Raw genomic sequence first — 23283 nt, 5'->3', positions numbered from 1 at the left:
AAAATTACTGTCCCATACAGTAGAGAAAAACATATAGGTCTCATGAAAGGCCGCTGGAACAGAATTATATATTGCAGCAATACAGTGTTGTTCTTCCATATAAGTGAGAGCTAATGTCTTAATGCAATGAGACTTTATATAGACAACTTCTGTGATTACTTTAAGAGACACATTTAAATTGTGGTTTTCTACACATGAAGAGCTGGCAGGCAAAGCACTGTTCCATTCCAAATAGGTTATTAACAGGTTTGCACTCAGTGTTGAAAAAAATCTGATTTTTTTTTTTAAAAGAGGAACCTGTCAGTGTGACAGCCTTTTCTACATTTAAACTTATTATCCCACATCCTGAATCATGAGAACTTGTGTTATCAAGAGGAAAAAACAGCCCTGAATCTAGTTTCCATGAGGATATGCAGTGAGTGTGCCAATTCTATACAGTACAGGTTCAAACACAGTTCAGCATTGATTAGTAGGTTAGGTAGCTTTCAGTGCTTTTCAATTGTTAAAGTTCAGCATAGAGGGCTCCCACAGCAGTATTTTAAGACAGTCTTTTTAAAAAAAATACAGCAAATGGATAATCCTAGAATATTTCACTAAGTTAACACACAGACTCATACACTTTAGATGGGCCAGAAGGGACCGTTGTGATCATCTAGTCTAACCTCCTGTACATCGCAGGCCACAGAACCTCACCCATCCACTCCTGTAGTAGGCCCATAGTCTTTGGCTGAGTTACTGACGTCCTCAAATCATGATTTAAAGCAGGGGTCGGCAACCTTTCAGAAGTGGTGTGCTGAGTCTTCATTTATTCACTCTAATTTAAGGTTTCACGTACTAGTAATACATTTTAATGTTTTTAGAAGGTCTCTTTCTATAAGTCTATAACATATAACTAAACTATTGTTGTATGTAAAGTAAATGAGGTTTTTAAAATGTTTAAGAAGCTTGATTTAAAATTAAATTAAAATGCAGAGCCCCCCGGACCGGTGGCCAGGACGCGGACCATGTGAGTGCCACTGAAAATCAGCTCGCGTGCCACCTTCGGCACACGTGCCATAGGTTGCCTACCCCTGATTTAAAGACTTCAAATTAAACGACCAAGTGACCTGTGCACCATGCTGCAGAGGCAGGCAAAAAAATTCCAAGGTCTCTGTCAATCTGACCTGGGGGAAAATTCTTTCCTGATCCCAAATATGGTGATCTGTTAGACTCTGAGCATGTCAGCAAGATCCAGTAGCCAGACACCGGGGAAAGAATTCTCTGTAGAAACTCAGAGCCCTCCCCATCTAGTGTCCCATCTCTGGTCATTGGAGATATCTGCTAATAGCAATGGTAGATGGCCATATGCCATTGTAGGAAAACTCATCATACTATTACCTTCATGAATTTATCAACCTCAATCTTAAAACCAGTTAGGTTTTTTTGCCCCTACTATTCCCCTTGGAAGGCTGTTCCAGAACTTCAATCCTCTAATGGTTAGAAACCTTCATCTAATTTCAAGCCTAAACTTGTTGATGGTCAGTTTATAGCCATTTGTTCTTGTACCAACATTGGTCCTTAAATCCTCTCCCTCCCTGGTGTTTATCCCTCTAATTAATTTATAGAGAGCAACTGTATCTCCCCATAGCCTTCATTTTGATAGACTAAATATGCCCTTACATCTTTTCTCATAAGGTAGGTTCTCCATTCCTCTGACCATCCTAGTAGGCCTTCTCTGCACTTCTTCCAGTTTGAATTGGTCTTTCTTAAATGTGTGAAAACAGAATTGCACACAGTATTCTGAATGGAGTCTCACTAATGCCTTGTAGAATGGTAATAACACTTCGCTATCTCTCCTGGAAATACCTTGCCTAATGCATCCTAGAATTGCATTAGCCTTTTTCACGGCTGTATCACGGTGGCGGCTCATAGCTGTCTTGTGATCGACAATACACCCAGGTCTTTCTCCTCCTCTGTCGTCTCCAACTGATACGTCCCCAGATTATAGCAAAAATTCTTGTTAGTCCCCAAATTCACTAATAAATTTTAACCCTTTTCTATTACTCCAGTTTTCAAGGTCATTCACATCTTCTTGTATGATATTCTGGTCCTCCTCTGTATTGGCAATACCTCCCAACTTTGTGTCATCCACAAATTTTATTAGCGCACTCTCACTTTTTGTGCCAAGGTCACTAATGAGAACGTTAAATTAGATTGGTCCCAAGACTGATCCCTGAGGAACTCCACTAGTAACCTCCCTCCAGTCTGACAGTTCACCTTTCAGTATTACCCACTGCAGTCTCCCCTTTAACCAGTTCCTTACTCATCTTTTGATTGTCGTATTAATCCCCATCTTCTCCAATTTAACTGATAATTTTTCATGTGGAGCTGTACCAAATGCTTTTCTGAAATCCACATAGATTAGCTCTACTGCATTTCCTTTGTCTAGAAAATCAGTTATCTTCTTCAAGAAAGAGATCAATTTGGTCTGGCATGATCTATCTTTCGGAAAACCACGTTGTATTTTATTCCAATTACCATTTACTTCTACGTCCTTAACCACTCTCTCTTTCAAAATTTGTTCTAAGACCTGCATACAACTGAGGTCAAACGAACAGGCTTGTAGTTTCCTGATCTCTTCCCCCCACCCTTCTTAAATACTGGTACCATTGTTGCAATTCTCCAGTCATAGGATACAAACCCCACATTTTTAGATTAATTAAAAATCCTTGCTATTGGGCTTGCAATTTCATGTGCTGGTTCCTTTAATATTGTTGGATGGAGAATATCCAGGCCCCCCAATTTGGTTCCATTGAGCTGTTTGAGTTTGGCCGCCTTTCCTTGGATGTGGTCATTTCTACTTCCAGATTCTTGTTCCCATTAGCCATCCTGCCACTGCCCCCCAAGCTTCTCATTATCTTTATTAAAAGATAAGGCAAAGTGTTTGTTTGGTTGTTGGGACATGCCTAGATTATCTTCAATCTCTACTCCGTCCTCAGATTTTATCTGCCCCACTTCTTCTTTACTTGTCTATTTATTTATATAGCTAAAGAACCTTTTACTATTGGTTTTAATTTCCTTCGCAAGGTCCAACTCTGCTTGGAAGTTCTCACTTTTTCCCTACACTTTCTGACCTCAAAGAGGTAGCTTTCCTTGCTGATCCATCCCTTCTTCCATTCCTTATCGGGGTTCTGCTTTCTCTCAATAACCTGTTTGATATGTTTGTTCATTTAGTTTAGAAACTAAAATTTCACTTACTACTCGGGTATAGTAGTCTTATTTCCCAACAGAAAATTTAGAAATTTGAAAACCAAAAGACGTTGGGGTAGAGAGGAATAACAATAGCAAATATTAGCAGAAATTAAAAACCTATGGAATTCAGTTTTTAGAATGATACCTAGAAAATACACAAAACAGACTATTGTTTGTATAATAAATTGTTCTCCTCGATCTTTTAAGATATGTCTCCACTGAAGTCAATGGGAGTTTTATCATTGAATCTAATGGGGCCAGGATTTCATCTATGGTACTTTACGTAATGTTTCTGTTTAATTGGTATAAGCTTCACTGAAAAGGCTCAGCATTTAAATACTCATTACCTACTTCTACTTTACAGAGGTTTTAGAAGTCAGAGTTTCTGAATATATTGAAAACCTGCTGAAATATTCAAGCTGATATCTAATTACTAGTACAAATGCCTACAGAGTACCCTAACCATGACTCAACCCTGACACAAATGAAATTACATAGACAAAACTGTCTTGTAGACTGTAACGCAATTCTGCTTTGGGCAGTAATGAGTAGCAAAGTCAAACAGAAAAAACCATGAGGTTTAAACTGTATTAATAAAACTAAGACTGGAAAGCCAGAAAGAATTAGTTTCTTCTCTTAGCTCTACTGAATATTATACAGTTTGGGAGAAGAAACAATAGTATTTTTTCCCGTAGTGCTATCTTGGTAATTCCAATGTTAAAATAAACCACAAATTCTTGGTTTATAAAAAAGGGCTAAATTCTGTGCTGATTTATACCCCCAAGTAATCCAGCTGAAATCAATGTGGCTGCATACAGCATGCAAGTCAGTAGAGAATTTATCTCTAAGATTTATTGAAAAATTTAAATATGAGGTTCTCTCAGGATGAGTATTTGGTTTGTGTTTTAGAAAGGTAACACTCCTCATTATATTGTAATATATTCTCTATTAATGCCAAAATACCTATGGATGAAAACCTGGTCCCATTGAAGTCTCTGGCAACACTCCCATTTACTTTAGTGGGGTCAGGATTTGACCCTATGAATTTTTCACATATATTTTTCTTATAAAAACCCTCCCTAACAACATTTGCTTCACTATGGCTGTGTAGGCACCCTTTACTAGAGGGGCCTTTGAACTTTTTTGGGAGTGTTCCAAGGGAAAAGCCTGTGTGCTGAAATCTAGCCTTAGAGGACTACAACTCCCATGATGCCTTAGGGAAAGGGGGCGAGACTTCCTCATGCAGGGAGAGCAGGCGGTGGACTCCATTTTTGGGAAAAGGACTGAGATTGCTGCTGTGGAGCTCTGCCCATACCAGGAGCTGCTGCTAGGAAGCCAGAAGCTGCTGCTGAGAGCCTGCAGGGGCTTTGATCGAGCAGGGAGCCTCAGAGGCTGTTGGTGGCTTCACTGGAGCCAAGGCAGAGGTTGTTGTTGTGCCTAGAGCTGACTGAGGTGGGCCTGCAGTGAAGGAACTGAGAGTATCCCCCACTCTTGTTTGGGAAAGGTCTTGCAAGGGAAGGGGCACAGCAGAGAGTCTGAGTCTGAGGAGAGGCAGAGTGATCTTCCCATCCACCCAGGACCCAGAGCAGCTGACATTTGGTGGGGCCAGCTCCAATTTCAGAAGGGTTGTGCAGCTTGTTGCCTTGGCTAGACTGATACACGGGACCCAACAGAGTGCTGTCAGCAGCTTCAGATCTTCAAGCACAACCACACAAGCGTCTAGGACTCTGAAATCCAGAGGAGTGTTCACTGCAGGGTGGGGTGAATGGTAGCAGTGTAAATGCCAGTTACATAAGTTTCATTTATCACTCTATACTATATTTGTTAATTGATTTTATTCAACTGCCCATGTGGATTTAAATTAGTAGTGACATTTAATCTTAGGGTATGTCTACACTACGAGGGTAATTCGATTTTACTTAAATCGAATATGTGGAATCGATATTGCAAAGTCGAACGTGTGTGTCCACACTAAGGACACACTAAGGACAGTAATTCGACTTTGTGAGTCCACACTAACGGGGCGAGCGTCGATATTGGAAGCGGTGCACTGTGGGCAGCTATCCCACAGTTCCCGCAGTCCCCGCTGCCCATCGGAATTCTGGGTCGAGCCGCCAATGCCTTCTGGGTAAAAAAAATTTGTCGTCATCCGTCCGTCACTAACGCCCTCCCTCCCTCCATGAAAGCGCCGGCGGGAAATCAGTTCGCGCACTTTTCTGGTCAGTGACAGCGCGGACGCCACAGCACTGCGATCATGGATCACGCTGCGACCATCGCTGCACTTGTGGCCGTTCTCAACACCTCGCAGCTTATCATACACCTTTCCCTGAGGCAGATGCAGAGAAATCGGGCGAGGAGGCTACGGCACCGCCGTGAGAGCCTGAAGTCGGAGAGTGGCACAGAGCTGTCAGAAACCACGAGCCCCAGCGCCCAGGACATGACGTTGGCAATGGGGCATGTGGATTTTGTTGAACGGCGATTCTGGGCCCGGGAAACAAGCACGGACTGGTGGGACCGTATAGTGCTTCAGGTCTGGGATGAATCCCAGTGGCTGCGAAACTTTCGCATGCGGAAGGGGACTTTCCTCGAACTTTGTGAGTTGCTGTCCCCTGCCCTGAAGCGCAAGGACACCCGCATGCGAGCAGCCCTCACTGTCCAGAAGCGAGTGGCCATAGCCCTCTGGAAGCTTGCAACGCCGGACAGCTACCGGTCAGTCGCGAACCACTTTGGTGTGGGCAAATCTACCGTGGGGGTTATTGTCATGCAAGTAGCCAAGGCAATCGTCAAGGTACTGCTCCCAAAGGTAGTGACCCTGGGAAACGCGCAGGTCATCATAGATGGCTTTGCCGCGATGGGATTCCCAAACTGCGGTGGGGCTATAGATGGGACTCACATCCCTATCCTGGGACCGGACCACCAGGCCAGCCAGTACATCAATAGAAAGGGCTACTTTTCAATGGTGCTGCAAGCACTGGTGGACCATCGGGGACGGTTTACAAACATCTACGTCGGATGGCCGGGCAAGGTTCATGACGCTCGCGTGTTCAGGAACTCTGGTCTGTTTAGACGGCTGCAGGAAGGTATTTACTTCCCAGACCACAAAATAACTCTTGGGGATGTGGAGATGCCTACAGTCATCCTCGGGGACCCAGCCTACCCGCTAATGCCCTGGCTCATGAAGCCCTATACTGGCGCCCTGGACACAGAAAAAGAACTGTTCAACTACCGTCTGAGCAAGTGCAGAATGGTGGTGGAGTGTGCTTTTGGCCGTCTCAAAGGGAGATGGAGAAGCTTACTCACTCGCTGTGATCTCAGCGAAACCAATATCCCCATCGTTATTGCAGCTTGCTGTGTGCTCCACAACCTGTGTGAGAGCAAGGGGGAGACCTTTATGGCGGGGTGGGAGCTAGAGGCAAATAGCCTGGCTGCTGATTACGTCCAGCCAGACAGCCGGGCCATTAGAAGATCCCAGCGGGACGCCCTGTGCATCCGGGAGGCTTTGAAAGCTAGGTTCCTGAGTGAGCAGGGCAACCAGTGACTTTTCAGTTTGTGGACAGAAAAGCTGAACCTGCCCCCGTTTCTTTACCCAGTTCATTTTGACTATCCTCTCCAGTTACATACAACCTTCACCCCCTTCCCCTTCCCAAAAAATAAAATCATTTCGATTTTTTAATGAACACCGTTGTCTGTATTGCTGTTTTCGCGGGAATATTTTAAACCGGGGACGCAGACTGTGGCGGGGGGCGGGTTCAGTGTTCTGATGCAAATGATACTTCTAAACTCCCGGAATGACAGGCTCCGCACTGGTGGACTGGTTATTTCAATGGAGCCTGCCAGCACTCCTGGGGGGGACTGTGTGTATGTGTCGGCTATGTGACTTTCTGGCAGGGGGGGGTAGGGTTACAGATCCCCTGCTGCGTGGATCTGTGAGCCAGGATAAGGACCGCTGCATAAGATCTGTAACTGCCCTCCCCCGCCACAAAGTCACAGAGCAACCCCCCCCCCCCCAAAACATGAAAAGCACCTCCCAGACTGACCAGGGTAACCAGTGACTGCACTGTGTATGTGTCCTGATGCTGGACCTGACCCCGCCTCTGTAGCCTGCTAAAGGTGACTGTCCTGTCCAATTACCAAGCCCCTTCCCCCCCTCCAGACAGACTCTCCCTCAAAAGAACCTGACCGAAACAGTAATGAACAGAAACAAACATTTTATTGCGAACCAGACATGAAACGTGGGGGGTGAAACTTGGACGGGGGCTTGTGTGAGGTGGGTAGGAAAGGACTTATGAAATTTTGGGGAATGTCAGCCTTCTACTGCTAGAGCAGTCTGCAGGGGTTGATTGAAAGTTTTAACGGCCCTTGCCGCCCCTCCTTCTTTGGACTTTGGGTGAGGGTGGTGTGGGACTTGGTGGCGGGTGAGGGCGGTTACAGATAGACTGCAGCGGGGCTCTGTCCTCCTGCCTCCGGTCTTGCAGAACATCCACAAGGCGCCGGAGCGTGTCCGTTTGCTCCCTCATTAGTCCAAGCAGCTTTTCAGTAGCCTGTTGGTCCTCCTGACGCCACCTCTCCTCCCGTTCCATGACTGCTCGGTGCATTTGTGACAAGTTCTCCCTCCACTGTGTCTGCTGGGCTGCCTGGGCTCGGGAGCAGCCCATTAGTTCTGTGAACATGTCTTCACGCGTCTTCTTCTTCCTCCGCCTAATCTGCGCTAGCCTCTGGGAGTGTGCTGACAGGCTGGGTTGGGAGACAGTCGCAGATGTGTCTGTGTGAATTTTAAAAAGGGAGTGAATTCCTGAGACAGATAAATGAAATTGTATACAAAGAACCTAGTCTTTCTCTGTGAACAAGACCATGCACTGAACCTCTCACATGCGCACTCAGGACAAGGTCGAATTTTCGGCCGTCGCCTTCAGTGCCTGTGGACTTGCGGAGGTCTTGGAGTGTTCAGAGAACTGTGGCTGGAGACCTGAACTTCTGGAGCGGGCAATAATGGTAAGCCGCAGACTTGTGGCTGCTTAAAACTCCAGCTGTAGCACTGGCCTCCTTTCACATTGAAAGCAATGCCAGTCTCTGCTGCCAGCAATCAGGACAGCATCAACTCTGCCCCTGTCCCACCCCCTCGCGGCTGTCCCAGGGAAAGATCCCTGTATGCTGCCCCTCTCCCTCCACCGCGTGGCTGTAAAGCAGTCCCAATACTAACAGTCCCCTCCCTAATTCAAAGCAGGGCGTCATGAGCGACATCACCCTCCTGAGGATCCCGGACACCCAGAGAGAACGCATGCTGCGGGAAAGCATGCAGAAACCGGGGCCGTATGCCGCCATGCTATGTCGGGCCATGATCCCCGAGTACCTGATTGTGGCATGGAGGGGACATGTCTGCTACCACGGAGGGCCCACTAAGATCGCCCTACCCCGGAACCTGATCAACAGGCTTGAGCTCTACCTCCACGAGACCTACGAGGAGTTCTCCTACGAGGATTTCTCGTCGATCCCCGGCCACATTGACCGGATTTTCGCGTAGGTGCACTGGGACTTTGGAGTGGAGCGTCTTGGGCCTGGGAATCATGTAGTAACGGACATTGTGAAATTTTTTTAAAATACTTGGGACTAAATTGAGAAGAGCCTAAGACAGAGAAATCATGCAAAACCCATTTGTTACCTTTGTAAATATTCCTGTTTTGTACCTGATTATTTTTTTACTAGTTTACAGCACTTTTATAAATATACATTGTTAATAGTATAAATATTACCGTTCTGTTTTAAATAAATGTTTACATGTTTACAGCACTTACTGCTTGATCCGTCCCCTGATTCTGTGTCCGGGGTAAGGGATGGGGACGGTTGGTACGGGATCTCGGTAAGGGTGATGAAGAGCTCCTGGCTGTCGGGGAAATCAGCGGTGCCAGCGCTGTCGACTGCCTCGTCCTCCTCATCTCCTTCCTCCTCTTCCCCGTCCGCTGTCATGTCCGACATGATCCCATCCTCGGAGTCCACGGTCAGGGGTGGGGTAGTGGTGGCGGCCGCTCCCAGGATGGAATGCAGTGCCTCGTAGAAACGGGATGTGTGGGGCTGGGATCCGGAGCGTCCGTTAGCCTCTTTGGTTTTTTGGTAGCCTTGTCTCAGCTCCTTGATTTTCACGCGGCACTGCGTTGCATCCCGGCTGTAGCCTCTCTCTGCCATGGCTTTGGAGATCTTCTCGTAGATCTTAGCATTCCTTCTTTTGGAGCGCAGCTCTGAAAGCACGGACTCATCGCCCCACACTGCGATGAGATCCAAGACTTCCCGATCAGTCCATGCTGGGGCCCTCTTTCTATTGGATTGCACGGCCATCTCTGCTGGAGAGCTCTGCATAGTTGCCACTGCTGCTGAGCTCCCCTCGATGTCCAAAGAGGAACTGAGATTCAAACTGCCCAGACAGGAAAATGAAAATGAATTCAAATTTTCCCGGGGGTGTGGCTGGTCAGAGCATCCGAGCTCGGACTGCTGTCCAGAGCGTCAACAGAGTGGTGCACTGTGGGATAGCTCCCGGAGCTATTACCGTCGATTTCCATCCACACCTAGCCTAATTCGATATGGCCATGTCGAATTTAGCGCTACTCCTCTCGTTGGGGAGGATTACAGAAATCGATTTAAAGAGAGCTTTATGTCGAACTAAATGGCTTCCTGGTGTGGACGGGTGCAGGGTTAATTCGATATAACGGCGCTAAAGTCGACATAAAAGCCTAGTGTAGACCAGGCCTAAGTCTGTTATACCCTGTTTCTTAAATTGTTAAGTAAAGGTGTGTTAGCTCTAATTTTAGTATATTGGATGTATCTTATTTATAATTGGTATTTGAGTTAGACCCATACCACAGGTTATTATTATTACTATTTGAAGGGGTTTATTCCTGGAGGTTCCCAAGGCACACCATTGAGTGTGTACAGGGGCCAGCCAGGTGGAGGCATCGCCAATTTTAACTTCCTTTAGGAGTAAAGGGACTGCAGCAGAGGGGTGGATAGAGGATTCCCACTTATCCATCATCGCCACTGGGATATTCAGAATCTCCTTTAATGTCGACAACATCAGGCGCCCAGGTACACAGGTGAGTGTTGCCTGCTCCCCAGTAACCCAAGGAAGAGAGGAGGGTTACAGGTGTAAAAGTTGAGTGCTCACAACCTAATGTATTCCTAGTAATATGAAGGATCATATAGTGGTGGGTAGGACAGTGAAGATATCCAACCAATAAACTGAAATTTGGCAAGCTCTATTCACTTATTGAAATAATTGGGGCTCTGCAACATATGTGATTGGTAGCAGATACTAATTTCCCCACCTTGCTCCATGCTCACTCCCATATAATTCCATAAAAGTAGTAATAAAAAAGAATATCTTGTTATATGTTCAAAGTAAGTAGTCAGCTGTTCATTAACAGTTTAGAAATTATTCAAGGGTTATATAACTATGCTGTTCTATCAATTACAGACTCCATAGAGCAAATGACACGCTCAGAATTAGGCAAGGCTTTGAATAAGGATGATATAATTACTATAAACTCTAAATTAGTGAGGAACAAATTTCTCTTAAGTATGATGCCTCATGCAGTGGTATTTAACAAGACACAGCCTATAATATTCATCTAATAAAATGTGTTTCCGCTCTTACCTGGAAATTCAGTTTACTGTTTTGTAAATTTGTGTAAGTAATACTGAAATGTTACAGGCTTTAGAAATTTGAGGTTTCTTTCTCTTCTGCCCAGTGGATTGCAAAAGTGCTACTGCCTATGGCAATATTATGACATAACAGTTTCAGAAGCTGCAAATTTTTATCTTTTATGCCTCAAGAATATAGTATTTTATTAGAAAGCCGTTTTTCTAAATTCCTTTGGTTTTAACCTGTAAAAAGATAATGGCCAGGTTATGCAATATGTTTTTAAATGAAATTATTTTAAATACAGACACACTGTTAAGGTGTTTTACTTAATGTATTGAATCTACTCCCTCCATTCATAATCCACTGGAAATCTGTAATGGCCAGGTTGTAGTTTAACTCTATCAAAAGCTACATTAAAAGAACGTTATGATTGTAAAGGGAAGTACTCAAAAGCCTTCAATTACGGGACTACAGAGTATTTCCCCTATAAAGTTCCTGACTAATTTCATGACCAGAATGTACTCAGGGAATGAGGCTGCTGTTCAGTATTTATGCTTAACTTCATTGTTCAGTTTGTGAACTCGTGCCTCATTCATGGTCCAACTTGCACACTGAATGAAGTGGATGTCTAACAAATTAGAATATGAGACTATGTGACCAAAGACTACCATAACACACACACAAAAGGGGAGAGAATTAACGTTGTCCAGCAATATTCATGCTTTATATTCCACTTTAATGCTTCCCTCTGCAATCTTTAACTTTAATGAAAAGTTATTTTTGTATGGAATTGCATAGGTTTTATTTGTTTTCTTTTTAAACGAAAATACAGACAAAAAGGGATTCCTTCGTGTGTAACTATATGCTAAACAGCGGTAGAATCCTCACTTTTTGGCCTTAGTGGCCTTGCACTTGCACATATAGGCATTGTATGAAAGAAGGCTGTGCTCCAGATGAGCTTTTCCTTCTTCTACTTGCACAGTCCTACATATTCAAACTGAAATTTCAGTTCACTTTCTTACACACATGTCAATCCAATGGAATACCAAGAAACTATCTACTCACTGGAAATCTCTATTCAACTTACATATGCGTGTAGTTCACTACCAATGTTGTGCTGGAAGAGTGTCGATTGACTAGGAAAAACAGTACACATGAATAAATATGGTTGTAAAAATCATAATTCAATCAAAGCAAAACCAGTTTTCATCCAACCACCAAAAGAGATGTCTGCAAATTAGGGACCATCATCCTTGCCAAATTTCTCCTGCTCAGATGCAGGAGCTATTTCTTAAAAAGTGATAAGAAAGGCTGGTATATTTTCTTCCATTTGCTGCTTCTTAAAAATGCGTGAACTATATTTGCTCAAACTCTTTCCCTGTATCCACACACACACAAAAAGATCTTGTTTTTGCTAAGAACAAATATGCTAAGCTTCAGCCAAAAAGGCATATACTGGACAAAGTTAGAAGCATCTGAAAATGACCCTTTTGAGAACTCTTGTGCAACCTTAACTCCACCCACATTACATGAACAGCCTACAGTTAGAAGAAAATTATGCTTAATTTTGGTACATAAATTATAGCAATACCAGGACCTCACTAACCTATTTTGAAAAAGTGGAGCTAAGTAAGTTTCCATTGTATTTATCCTGGCAATTGGCAAGTTTACTTTTAGTGAATCAATGGACTAGAATTTTGTGGGAATGAGATTACTGAGCTTTGTAAATGTTTTTTTTTTTAAAAGTACAGTTATAGTCAGAACAATGCTTTTGTACAAAAAGGACCTCCTTATTCAGATTTGCTTCTTGTGTGTATTCTTGTTCTCACCTACCTATTTTTCTGATTTAAACAAGTGTGGCAGAGCTCTGACCTTGCCCCTGTGGGTCCTGTGCTTCTAGGCGGTATATGCTAGCCTCAGTGGCTCACTGTGACCCTCCACATAGCCCTTCTCTCTCTAGGGCCAGGGTTACAGTCTACTGAGCCCTTTTCATCATAAACCAGCAAGGCGGTTGGTGAGAGAACTCCCACAGTCTCTGTTGTCCCTAGGGGCTTGTTTTAGAACAGTTTAGCCTCCTGTCCTGACAGGGGCCTGACTTCCCCTCCCAGGAGGTGTTCCTGTAGTGGTGGGGGGAACCCAGGCCCGCCCTCTACTCCGGGTTCTGGCCCAGGGACCCTATTGGTAGCAGCTGTTGGCAGCCAACTTTTCACTGCCGGAGTTGCCACATTTACCTGGGCCACTTCCCCACAGCTCTCCTGCTTCTCCCTTCTTCACCCTTACCTTAGGGCTCCCTTATCAATAACTTGAGGGTGTCTTCATTAACCAGCCCTTCAGCTGCACTTCCTCCCCTCTGGCTCCCTGGCTCTCCTCTGCCTGACTGGAGTGAGCCCTTTTTATAGTATCAGCGGGGCCTTAATTAGAGTCAGGTGGTCACATTAGCTTAATGGCCTCACCTGACTCTTTGCAGGTTAATTGGAGTCAGGTGTTCTCATTAGCCTGGAGCAGCCCCTGCTCTGGTCAGTCAGGGAACAGAAAACTGTTAATCCAGTGGCCAGTATATCTGCCTTCTGCTATTCTGCTGTAGCAAACTGGCCTGGGTCTATCACACAAGTTATTATTTTTTCACTCCTGTTCATGCTATGTAGTCAATGGCATTAGCTGGATTCTGATCTACCTCACACACAGTGAAACTGAATAACTGACCTTCAGTATTGTAGGTGATGACGCACAAGACAATATTCAGCTTGACTTTGAGATAGCAGGATACATTGGCAGTTTTTAAAGAAAATAAATAAGCTTGTGTACTAAGCAAATTTGAGCTGGAAGTACATGAGACACAAACATAGAACCTCCACATTTTCAGTGTTACGTTACACAGTATGATCACACTTCAGTTGCTCAAGATGTTACCTAATAAGTGTGTACTATGGTGAGGCTGTTTATTATCTAAAAGGATTAATGAGTCAGAAATAACCTCTCTGCCATATTGCTGTCATTCAACTTTTCATTTTATTTATTCTCCCACACACGTACCAACACATACAAATTGGAATAAGGGACCTTTCTGCATGTATGTGCTGCTATCCATATCAATCATGTAGGGACAAAAAAATACTAAGCTACTTTGACATAGCAGACTCCTCAGACTCTGACCAGATATCGTTGGTTTATACTAGACAATGTCCAGATCTTGATCTGTAGCGGGGTGGTTACCCTGCTCCTGCCCTGAAGGGCTTAAAACAGCCAGGGAGAGGGCTGTGGCAGGGAAATGCTAGGCTGATTGGGGAAGTAGCCACAGCTGGGCTATGCCCCAATCAGGCCCAGCTGGTCCCTATAAAAGTCTGTGAGCCACAGGCCCAGGAGAAGTCTCTCTCTAACTGTAGAGGGAGATGGACCTAGCTGCAGGGACCTGAGCAGAGTACCTGAGTGGAGCAGGGCTGGGGAAAGGCAGAGGAGCTGGGGAAGCTCCAGCCTGGAAAGCCCCAGGCTGCGGCCCAGCCGAAGGCCAATGGGTACTGGAGGTTGCAGAGGACCGCCCACGGGCAGGCAGAGGCAGCAGGTCCAAACCCAACCTTGCCTATGATGAGTGGCTTTTACACTGCAGTCTGCCCCAGTGAGCGGGGGCTAGATGGTGACTTGCAGTATCCCACGACTGAGGCAAGGTGGGGATTAGAGGGTTGCGAGTTCCCCAGATTGGGGAGGCCCTGAGAGAAAGGGATTCCTGCCAGGGGGCAGCACCCCAGATAACAGGGCACTGGGTCTGGGAGGGACACGGGGGCCAAGCAGCAGCGGGACACCGGCCTGCAGAGGGCGTTCCAAGGCTGGAAACAAGCTAAGTCCCAAGATGACCAGCAGGAGGCACTGCAGGGGTGAGTCCCGCGTCGCTACACGACCTCATAGCAATATTTAAAAAAGAAAGAAAGAATAGAAAACCCAAACAAACAAACAAAAAAAGACCCCACAAGCAGGGGCGACTCCAGGCACCAGTGCACCAAGCGCGTGCCTGGGGCGCCAAGCCGTGGGGGGCGGCCTGCCGGTCGCTGTGGGGGCGGCAGTCAGGGAGCCTTTGGCGGCACGTCTGCGGGAGGTCTGCCGGTCCCGCGGCTTCGGCGGCAATTTGGCGGCGGGTACACCGAAGCCGCGGGACTGGCGGACCTCCCGTAGGCATGCCGCCAAAAGCCACTTGACTGCCGTGCTTGGGGCGGCAAAATACATCGAGCCGCCCCTGCCCACAAGTGTGGATCAGTGTGTTTATATTTTAGTGGAGATCAGAAATTTGGATATGATGCTGACATTACTGACTTGAATATCAGAACTTTGCTCAGTGGATTTCCAGTGAGCACACAGATTTGTATATTTTTCTTCAGACCAGAGCCATGAGTTTAGGCTACATGGATCCACAGTTTCTATACTTGCTCCCTTCAAAATAGAGCACCAATACATGGATATCTGATAATATGGATGAAATCAAAAAGCATCCCTCTCCACCCATAGTTTAAGGAGCAAGATTAATTAAAAGGATTACAAAAAAGCAACAGCTAACATCATCTCCATTTCCAACAACTAAATCAATAGCCCCATTCACAGCAGGTTTCACAGATGAACCAACCCAGGAAAAGCCATGCATACTTACAAATTATAAAGCATATCAGCCATGTTGCTGCGGTAGTACAAGGCATTTCTATAGGCGCTTTCAGCTTCAGAAATCTTGCTCTGGCTCTTGAGAACATTTCCAAGGTTACCCCATGCTGCCAAGAGGAGAAAGCAGTATTCAGAAACAGTTACAATCGAATTATACATGCCATAGCGTTTGAACATCAGGAAGTTCCATAGGGAGAGAAAACCCACAGAGAATCTTTGTGTGTGTGCATGCGTGCGTGTGTGTAAGAATTTTTTTCCATTACTCTATCATTTCATCTTACTGGGAGACTTAAGTTCAATAGCAATGATCTTCATAAATTCGGTATAATTGTCACATTTGAAGAAAGATGATGTTTAAAAATACATTGTATCACAAATCTTTACTAAAAGGGCTTGCTCTACTGGAGGGCAAGGGACATTTTATATGAAATCATCCTAAAATAATAACCCTCCCAGTTTATGTGTATGGCCAGGGGGCCTTCATGGTTGAAGCTTGTTGTATACCTATCTACCCTAAAGCCACAAGGAATCTCCCCAAATAAACACAGATCTCCCTAGAATATGAAAGCTGATAAATGACAGAGCAATTGAAGTGAAGGTTAGGCAACTAACAAGATCAGAGACATGCAATATGATTCTAACATGCTACACAGATTGGTTAAAAGTATTTTCTAGTTGAGAGGAGCATGTGGTTCTTTACCTCACAAAATTTTACACTATACAATGGGCTTTTATATCCCATTGTAAAATATTTTGAAGTAAAATGTATTTGAAGCTCTGCAGACAGTCATTTGGAAATGTGGCTATCCCCACCGACAATATTTCACTTAGCACCTCTGAAACCTAAGCAGTACAACTAATTCTGGTACTATAGGCATCTTTCATAGCCAATATTGCAATACAGTTTTCACATAGCACAAATAAAGAAACTAGTAATTATTGCAGATACTTTTTTTTTTTTAAATAAAGTACATTGATGTCAAGCTGTTGAGGTCTGCTGCAAAAGTACCCAGCCAAACATGAAAACAGCAGCAAACACAGCATTTTCCTCTCAGCAGAATGAACTTAGCAGCAGTATGCATAACATCACTACTGTGAACCACTGAAGGAAGAAAATCTAAAGGCATCCATGAAAACAAAACCACAATTGCTGTCTCCCCAATTGCACATATAGCTTTTTATACAGGTGCCAAAACAAAAATGGATATTTCTCTGAGAAGGGAGACTCTCTCCTTTATGTGTTGTTTCATTTTTGCTTAGAATTTCATTTAAAGAGCATTAACACAATAAATCTTATTTATCTCCTAAGTAACTAGAACTACTAAAGCTGCAAATGCACTATCATTCTCTAACAAAACGTATGTGCTAAAATATTCCCCCTACTCTCCCTTAAGTTTTAGTTTTTACTCTATGTATATATTTCAGATGCCTGACAGTACAATTTAGTTCCCTACAGGACATGTCTTTTTACACTTGATAAACATTATAGAAGTACAAGCCATTTGTGGCTCTGACTGGTTTATTGCTTTACTATATACCAAACATTACAGACATCAGCAGAACACAGAGAACAAAACTTGTTAATATACTGTCTCTTGATGCTTAGCTCTGCATTGAAGAAGTTGTAGGTCCTACATAAATGGTATCTAGATTTTCCTCCCCTAATTCTCCCATAGCAGAGTAATAGACTAACTTACCATGAGATTATGAGGCAAACAACGTCCTGCCAAACAGAATGATCTTCTGCCAAACCATCCCAACAACTGTCCCTATACAGAGGGCAATAATCCATCTAATAAATTTAAGCATGTTCCACTGTTATAGCTTCTTTGTATAAGGGCTTTAAAATTGGCAAATACTGAAACCAATATCAACTTTGCTTAAGGGGAAATAGGAGCCCAATACTGCACAGGCATTAAACAGTTCCTTTGATTGTGCCCCATTGTACTACATGAATAGTAGCAGAGAGCAATTTATTGCTTTTTAAGCAAGCCAATATGCATATTAAAGCATACAGATTTAGAATCCCCAGGTTTTTAACATAGGTCAAAATCTGGGTCTCTGCTTGACAATTTTTATTTTTATACTTAGCACACTTTGTCTTTTTCATTATTTGCAGTTGAAGAACTATCATTAAATGCTAACTATCATCAAGTTAACATAATGTGATGGAGTGGGGGCAACGATGGGACTGAGGAAAAGTGAATCTCACAAGCAACACAAATGGGGATTGGAGTCCCAGTTTTTATTTTACTTTTGCAATGAAATATTGAATACAATATTTTTTCCTATAAATGTTTACTGCATTTTACATACAGAACTAGTTGAACATGATCTGGTGGCTCAGTATGTACATTTAAGTAACAGAGATGATGCCTTAGGACATGGGTCCTTATCCTGGAGGTCAGACTCCCAGAGGGTTGTGAACAGGTATCAGTCAGGACCTACTATTCCTATGTTAGCAAATTGTCAGGGAAGGAGGTTTAAGGCTTGTCTACACTACCGAGCAGGGTTGATCTAAGATACACAACTTCAGCTATGTGAATAGTGTAGCTAAAGTTGATGTACTTAGATCTACTTACCATGGTGTCTTCACTGCGGTAAGTTGACAGCTTACGCTCTCCTGTTGACTCCGCTTGCACTCCTCATTCTGGTGGAGTACTGGAGTCGATGGGAGAGCGCTCAGCAGTTGATTTCTCGCGTCTATACTAGACGCAATAAATCGACCCCCGCTGGATTGATCGCTGCCCGGGTAGTGTAGACAAGCCCTTAGACTAGATGGAAGAGAGGCCATGATATGGAAAAGAGTGACAACAATTGCCCTAGAATTTTCACTCCCTATATGTCTAAGGAACTGCAAATGTAACAGAGGTATAGCAAAGCATTATATTCAGGTAACTAGTACAACCCATGCTAACAATTGTTAGGGTATTTACATTCTAAACCACATTTTTATTCACTCAACTTTTTACGCTTTGTGTCCGCACAATTTTTTTTGCAAAGTTGTAAGAAAATCAGTTAAACTATTTGAGTATGCAAGGTTGAGAAACAAAAGTTAATTAATTATACACATACACATGACTATACACACATTTCTCTGTGGCTCTGAACATCTTTTTGGCATTCAACTTCAAACTTTGCACATGGCTAGAATTCAAAGAGGAAGAGTCCTCATATTAAATGTGAAGGCAATTGGATTAATGACTCTGAAGTTTTAAATTGGTAAATGAACTCTTTTATAATGCAAAATAATAAAGGAAAATTAGCATTGCACAGTAAAACACTCAAAATTCAGGAGGCGCTGAAGTGCGTATATGTTATGATTCAGTCTTTAATTACAAAATGACATTTTCCCATAGGAGCTTTTCCTTGTTCAGTGCAGGGACTGAATGGTGTGCAGAGAATGAGGAAACTGTCTCCACTCACTGTGGACCAACCCCTCATTGGAGCCCTGCACTGAAACAGGTAGCATCTTGTAGAAAAAATAGCATATTAACATGCTATTAAAGACTATTTCATAATGCATACACATAAAAGAGGCAGTTAAAGTCATGTATTATATACATCTTCACACAGAGTATTCAAAGTTCTGCCTCACTGCATACAGATATTCTCAGATCATGTTCAACACACATTGACACACAAAGCCAAAAGAAGTTTGAGAAATAATATTTTGAACAAGAATTTCCATTCAACTTACATCTGTATGCATTCTGAGCCAATAAACCATTGCCAGGTTGTATAAAAAGCATTTAGAAAAACAGTGCCCCCAAAGGGAATACAATTTTTAAAAATGCATATAATTTGGCCAAATCAAAATAGATTTTAAATAGACCACAAAATGACATATGTGTAACCTAGCAACAACGTTCATAACAAACTTGCATAGTGTTGACCCCAAATAGCTCATGTGCTACAACTGTGCCTTAAAAAACACCAAAAGGATTTTTCAGTTCTCTTCATACATTAAAATGGAGGTATGATTTTGGTCAAATTTTCTTTTATTTTTTAAAATTGCTCTCAGACTGAAAAACAAACATGGGAAATTTCAGTTTGAAGATGAAAATATTTACCAAGTTAAGAACTAATCCTGAAAATTTAGGAACATGCTTAACTTTCTGTATGAGTAGTAGTCCCTTCAAACTCAAGGATCCAGGGCTAATTATTCTGAGAAAGGCCTATACATGTCAATTACTCTGGTTTTCTCTGGAAAGAATGTATGATGGCAAAATTTGTTTTAGCTGTAACTAATGAGCCAGAATTCAAGAAGCATATTTTACAAAATAAATCACAGAATTGGATTTTCATTTTCATTTGTTTCTTGCCTGCATAATTCAAATGCAAGTTAAATATCTTCCTATCAACAAACCTTTTTCCTTCTTCTGTATTGCCAGTTACATTTGCATTATTACTCCGGCAAAATGAGAATAACCAAGGAACAAAATTAAAATTTCAGAGAAAAGCAATCTACAAAATAATAAATTTAGACCCGCTGATTCAGATTCAGTTGTCTTATTAAAAAAGATTCTTAGAAAATATTCATCACAAAGGAGCTAAGCGACAGTCAGAAATGAGGATTCACAAGTAAATCTGCATTAGAACAGCTGAAATAAGGAGAAGGTTGACTAGTTGTTACTGAAATCTTTGTAGAACTTATAGCTTCTTGGCACAAATTAGAATCTGTCATCAAACTACTTCTACAGAAAGGAGGAAGGGAAAAAAACAAAACTTAGGATGTGAAAATGGAGCAGACTGGTATACTGTTTGTGGTAATACAGCTGAGAAAATACTGCTTTTCAGAATGCATTAAACCACAGGCCATATTCTACATTTTGATAATCAGAAGGGATACAAAAATATTTTTACATCGATAATACATAGCACTGGAAAACTTAACATTACAAGTAATCAACTATATGCACATGCACATCCATAATTTACTAATATTTTATTCTGTGTTATTCTGACCTTATGGATACAGGAGTCATTCATAAAATATGTTTCAGTGCAGAAATTGATGAAGATGACAAAAACGTGACCTAGATTACTGCTTGGATGACACTGATAAACTGCTCCAAAAGTAACCAAACTAATTAAAGAACAGTCGTAGAAGTTTGTAATAGATCATCCTCTCAGCAGTCCATCAAACTAAGAACTCTGCTTCATGGGGAAAAAATTACATTGGCACAAGTACATTTCTAAACAGATGTTCCAGTTTTGTGCCTTTCTGACTTGCTTTTAATTTGTGAAATTAATAGTTACTGTTTGGAGTTAGATTCTCTCCTGCTCTTATTCTCCATACCACCAGCTCTCCTTACCAGTCTTCAAGAAATGGCGTAAATACAATGCCATTGTGGACTTTGCATTTTCATAACAAATTTCAGAGATGACAGCATATTGCACTTTGTATGCCAAATAAAAGTCCGTAATTTTGGTGATGACAGCGCAACTGCTAATTTTTGAAATTTAGCCAATAGCTTCCTGTCCTCAAAACTGCTTCTAGATAGAAAAGTGTGAGCAAAAAAAAAAAAAAAGGACGCTCTGGGGAGACACTCAGATACTATGGTATGGGCATTACTATAAGAATCTAGATAGATGGACAGGCCAGATTGGCAACTCCTGCTGTGAAGAGGCCACTAGAACACAAAGGCCACAAGGGGTGAATTTTGTGGCAGACTTTCTTCAGGATCCTAATATTTGCTTTAGTAATATAAGTGCTGCATATTAATCTTACCAGTCCCCTTCAAAGCAGCAAAAGTAATAGTTACTTATCAATTTTGACATCTGCCCTACATTTGGGTCCTACATTTGTTCTAAATCTTGAATTCTTCACTAGGGAAAGGGCAACTGCTCTTCTGTGACTTTTCAAGCAGCACTGTTTGTCTTCCCTAAACCATGGGTGAGGCTCTTAGAGATTCTCCTTTTCAGAAAAGGCAGGTGTTGTGGGAATCTTCTCTTTATTCCAAAGAAGGCCAGACATGGATTCCTCTGAAGCTGGTCAATTTAAGCTTAGACATCTAGTGGAGACTGATGAACAGCAATACTCCCTGTTGTAGCGTGCCCAGACCATGATGGCTCAGGAAGGGAAAGAGCAAGTTAAATTTTACTCTTCTTATTTTGCAGCTATTAGACCTCCAGTTGTTTTAAATAGTCACTGGAGCAGGGACTTGAATCTGTGCCTCTCACATCCCAGATGACTGCCCTGACCACTATATTGAGTCAGTGTCTCTCTCTCTCTCCCCCCCTGGACCAATGAATATTTAATTATTTATGCCAAGTGTAACAGCTGCAACAGGAGAGATTGAGAGAGACCCACCTCAGAACAGCCATTGGGGTGGGGAGTATTCTTTCGCAAAAGTTTTATCAACACTGGCAAATTTCCACAAAAGAGTTTCAATTTTGATGAGTCTGCATTTGCCAAAGTCAGTTTTGTTGAAAAATACCCAGCTCATATGAGGTGTACTACCCTTGTGATGTATAATCCCACTTGAATTATTTAAAAAAAAAAAACTTTTGCTAGTGGTTACATGGCATGAGATATTGTTGCAATAGTTTAATGGGATGTTTATTTTTTCCTTTTCCTGTACAGGTACCTGTTTCAGGTTTTTACAATGCTGTCAAAATTGATTTTACATTTGCTTTTCTTTCCAAAATTGAACTGTAAACTAGCCCTTGGTAGATTTGAGATATATACATTTTGGAGATTAAATTACTCTGCACAACATGCACTAATAAATTATCTAAGGTTGGCCAAGGTGTACTTTCTCTACAGCAGCAGACTTTTACATTTTAGGAGTTCCAAAGTTTGCAGTTTTCCTGTATTCTGAACCTGTTATGTAAGAGAATAAAAGCAAAAAAGGTGCCTTTGCAACATGATACAAAATCTATCATTTTACATCTTAAAGGATGCAACTAAACCAAAAGAATCTTTGCTAATGTTGATTCAGTAGGTGGAAGTCTTCCAAGTCAAATCTGAACTGATGCAGAAAAATAGTATTGAAGAAGAATGCTGTAGCTGCAGGTATTATCTTTTAGATATATTTTTTCTTATGTCCTAGGCACTAGAATTTTAGAAACCTCATGGCAGGTTTTGTAAGGAAGCATGGCACCTTTTAATCCTGGTGCATGGAAACTGAACAAAATTCCCCCTGTAGTTTCAATTGGATGTGCTATTCTTTCTGTCCTAAAGTACTGCTCCTGTGAACTATTAAACAGCCTGTCTAGCTCCAGAGGTCACAGCATTTCAGTGGTAGATAGAAATATTGCTTGGTACAGTTGGCATATTGGCATGTTAATTAAATGCTTTGGGATGAATTGGGGAAATGGGAGGTTCTCTTGGGTTCAAATCTCACCCTGGCTGGTAGTGACCAAGAGTTGGCACCATCCACTGGATTAGTCAGTGGCTTTTCTGAAATGAGTTGTCTCCATCCAGTTCTTAGTAGAATGGGGTCAACAGTTTAAAAAGCATTCTATCATAACTGTTAGATAGTACCCAGTTGGTTGTTTCAACACAGAGACATTGGTGATCAATATAGTGCATGACTGCAGGCTGACCAATCCAGGTCAGTGTTGGGGAAGCTCACACTGGCTCTGCCCATTGTATGTCTGTTTTAAAGTACAGTTTATAGGGCAATCAACCCTGCATCTTAGATGACTACTAAATTCATTTAGAAATTTTTAAAGTATAAAATACAAAAAGACTAAAAAAAACTTTTCTCCTTTGCTATTAACTTTTATGTGCACTGAATTCCCAGAGCAGGACAGTCTAAAATTCAAGTGTA

At 42.5% G+C, this 23283-nt stretch overlaps 1 protein-coding gene across 1 annotated transcript in view; it reads right to left on the bottom strand.

Moving 5' to 3' along the window:
* TMTC2 (transmembrane O-mannosyltransferase targeting cadherins 2) overlaps nucleotides 1-23283 on the bottom strand; it is a 371684-nt gene that overhangs the window by 117498 nt on the left and 230903 nt on the right. The window contains exon 4 of the mRNA XM_029910867.1: nucleotides 15495-15609. Coding sequence (XP_029766727.1) covers nucleotides 15495-15609 — 115 coding nt within the window. The remainder of the gene's footprint in view (nucleotides 1-15494; nucleotides 15610-23283) is intronic.

This window comes from Terrapene carolina, unplaced genomic scaffold (assembly GCF_002925995.2).
Source record: "Terrapene carolina triunguis isolate 2854851 unplaced genomic scaffold, T_m_triunguis-2.0 Scaffold68, whole genome shotgun sequence".
Taxonomy (NCBI): domain Eukaryota; kingdom Metazoa; phylum Chordata; order Testudines; family Emydidae; genus Terrapene; species Terrapene triunguis.
Note: the sequence above shows the minus strand (reverse complement) of the source record. Positions and strands in the feature narration are given on the sequence as shown.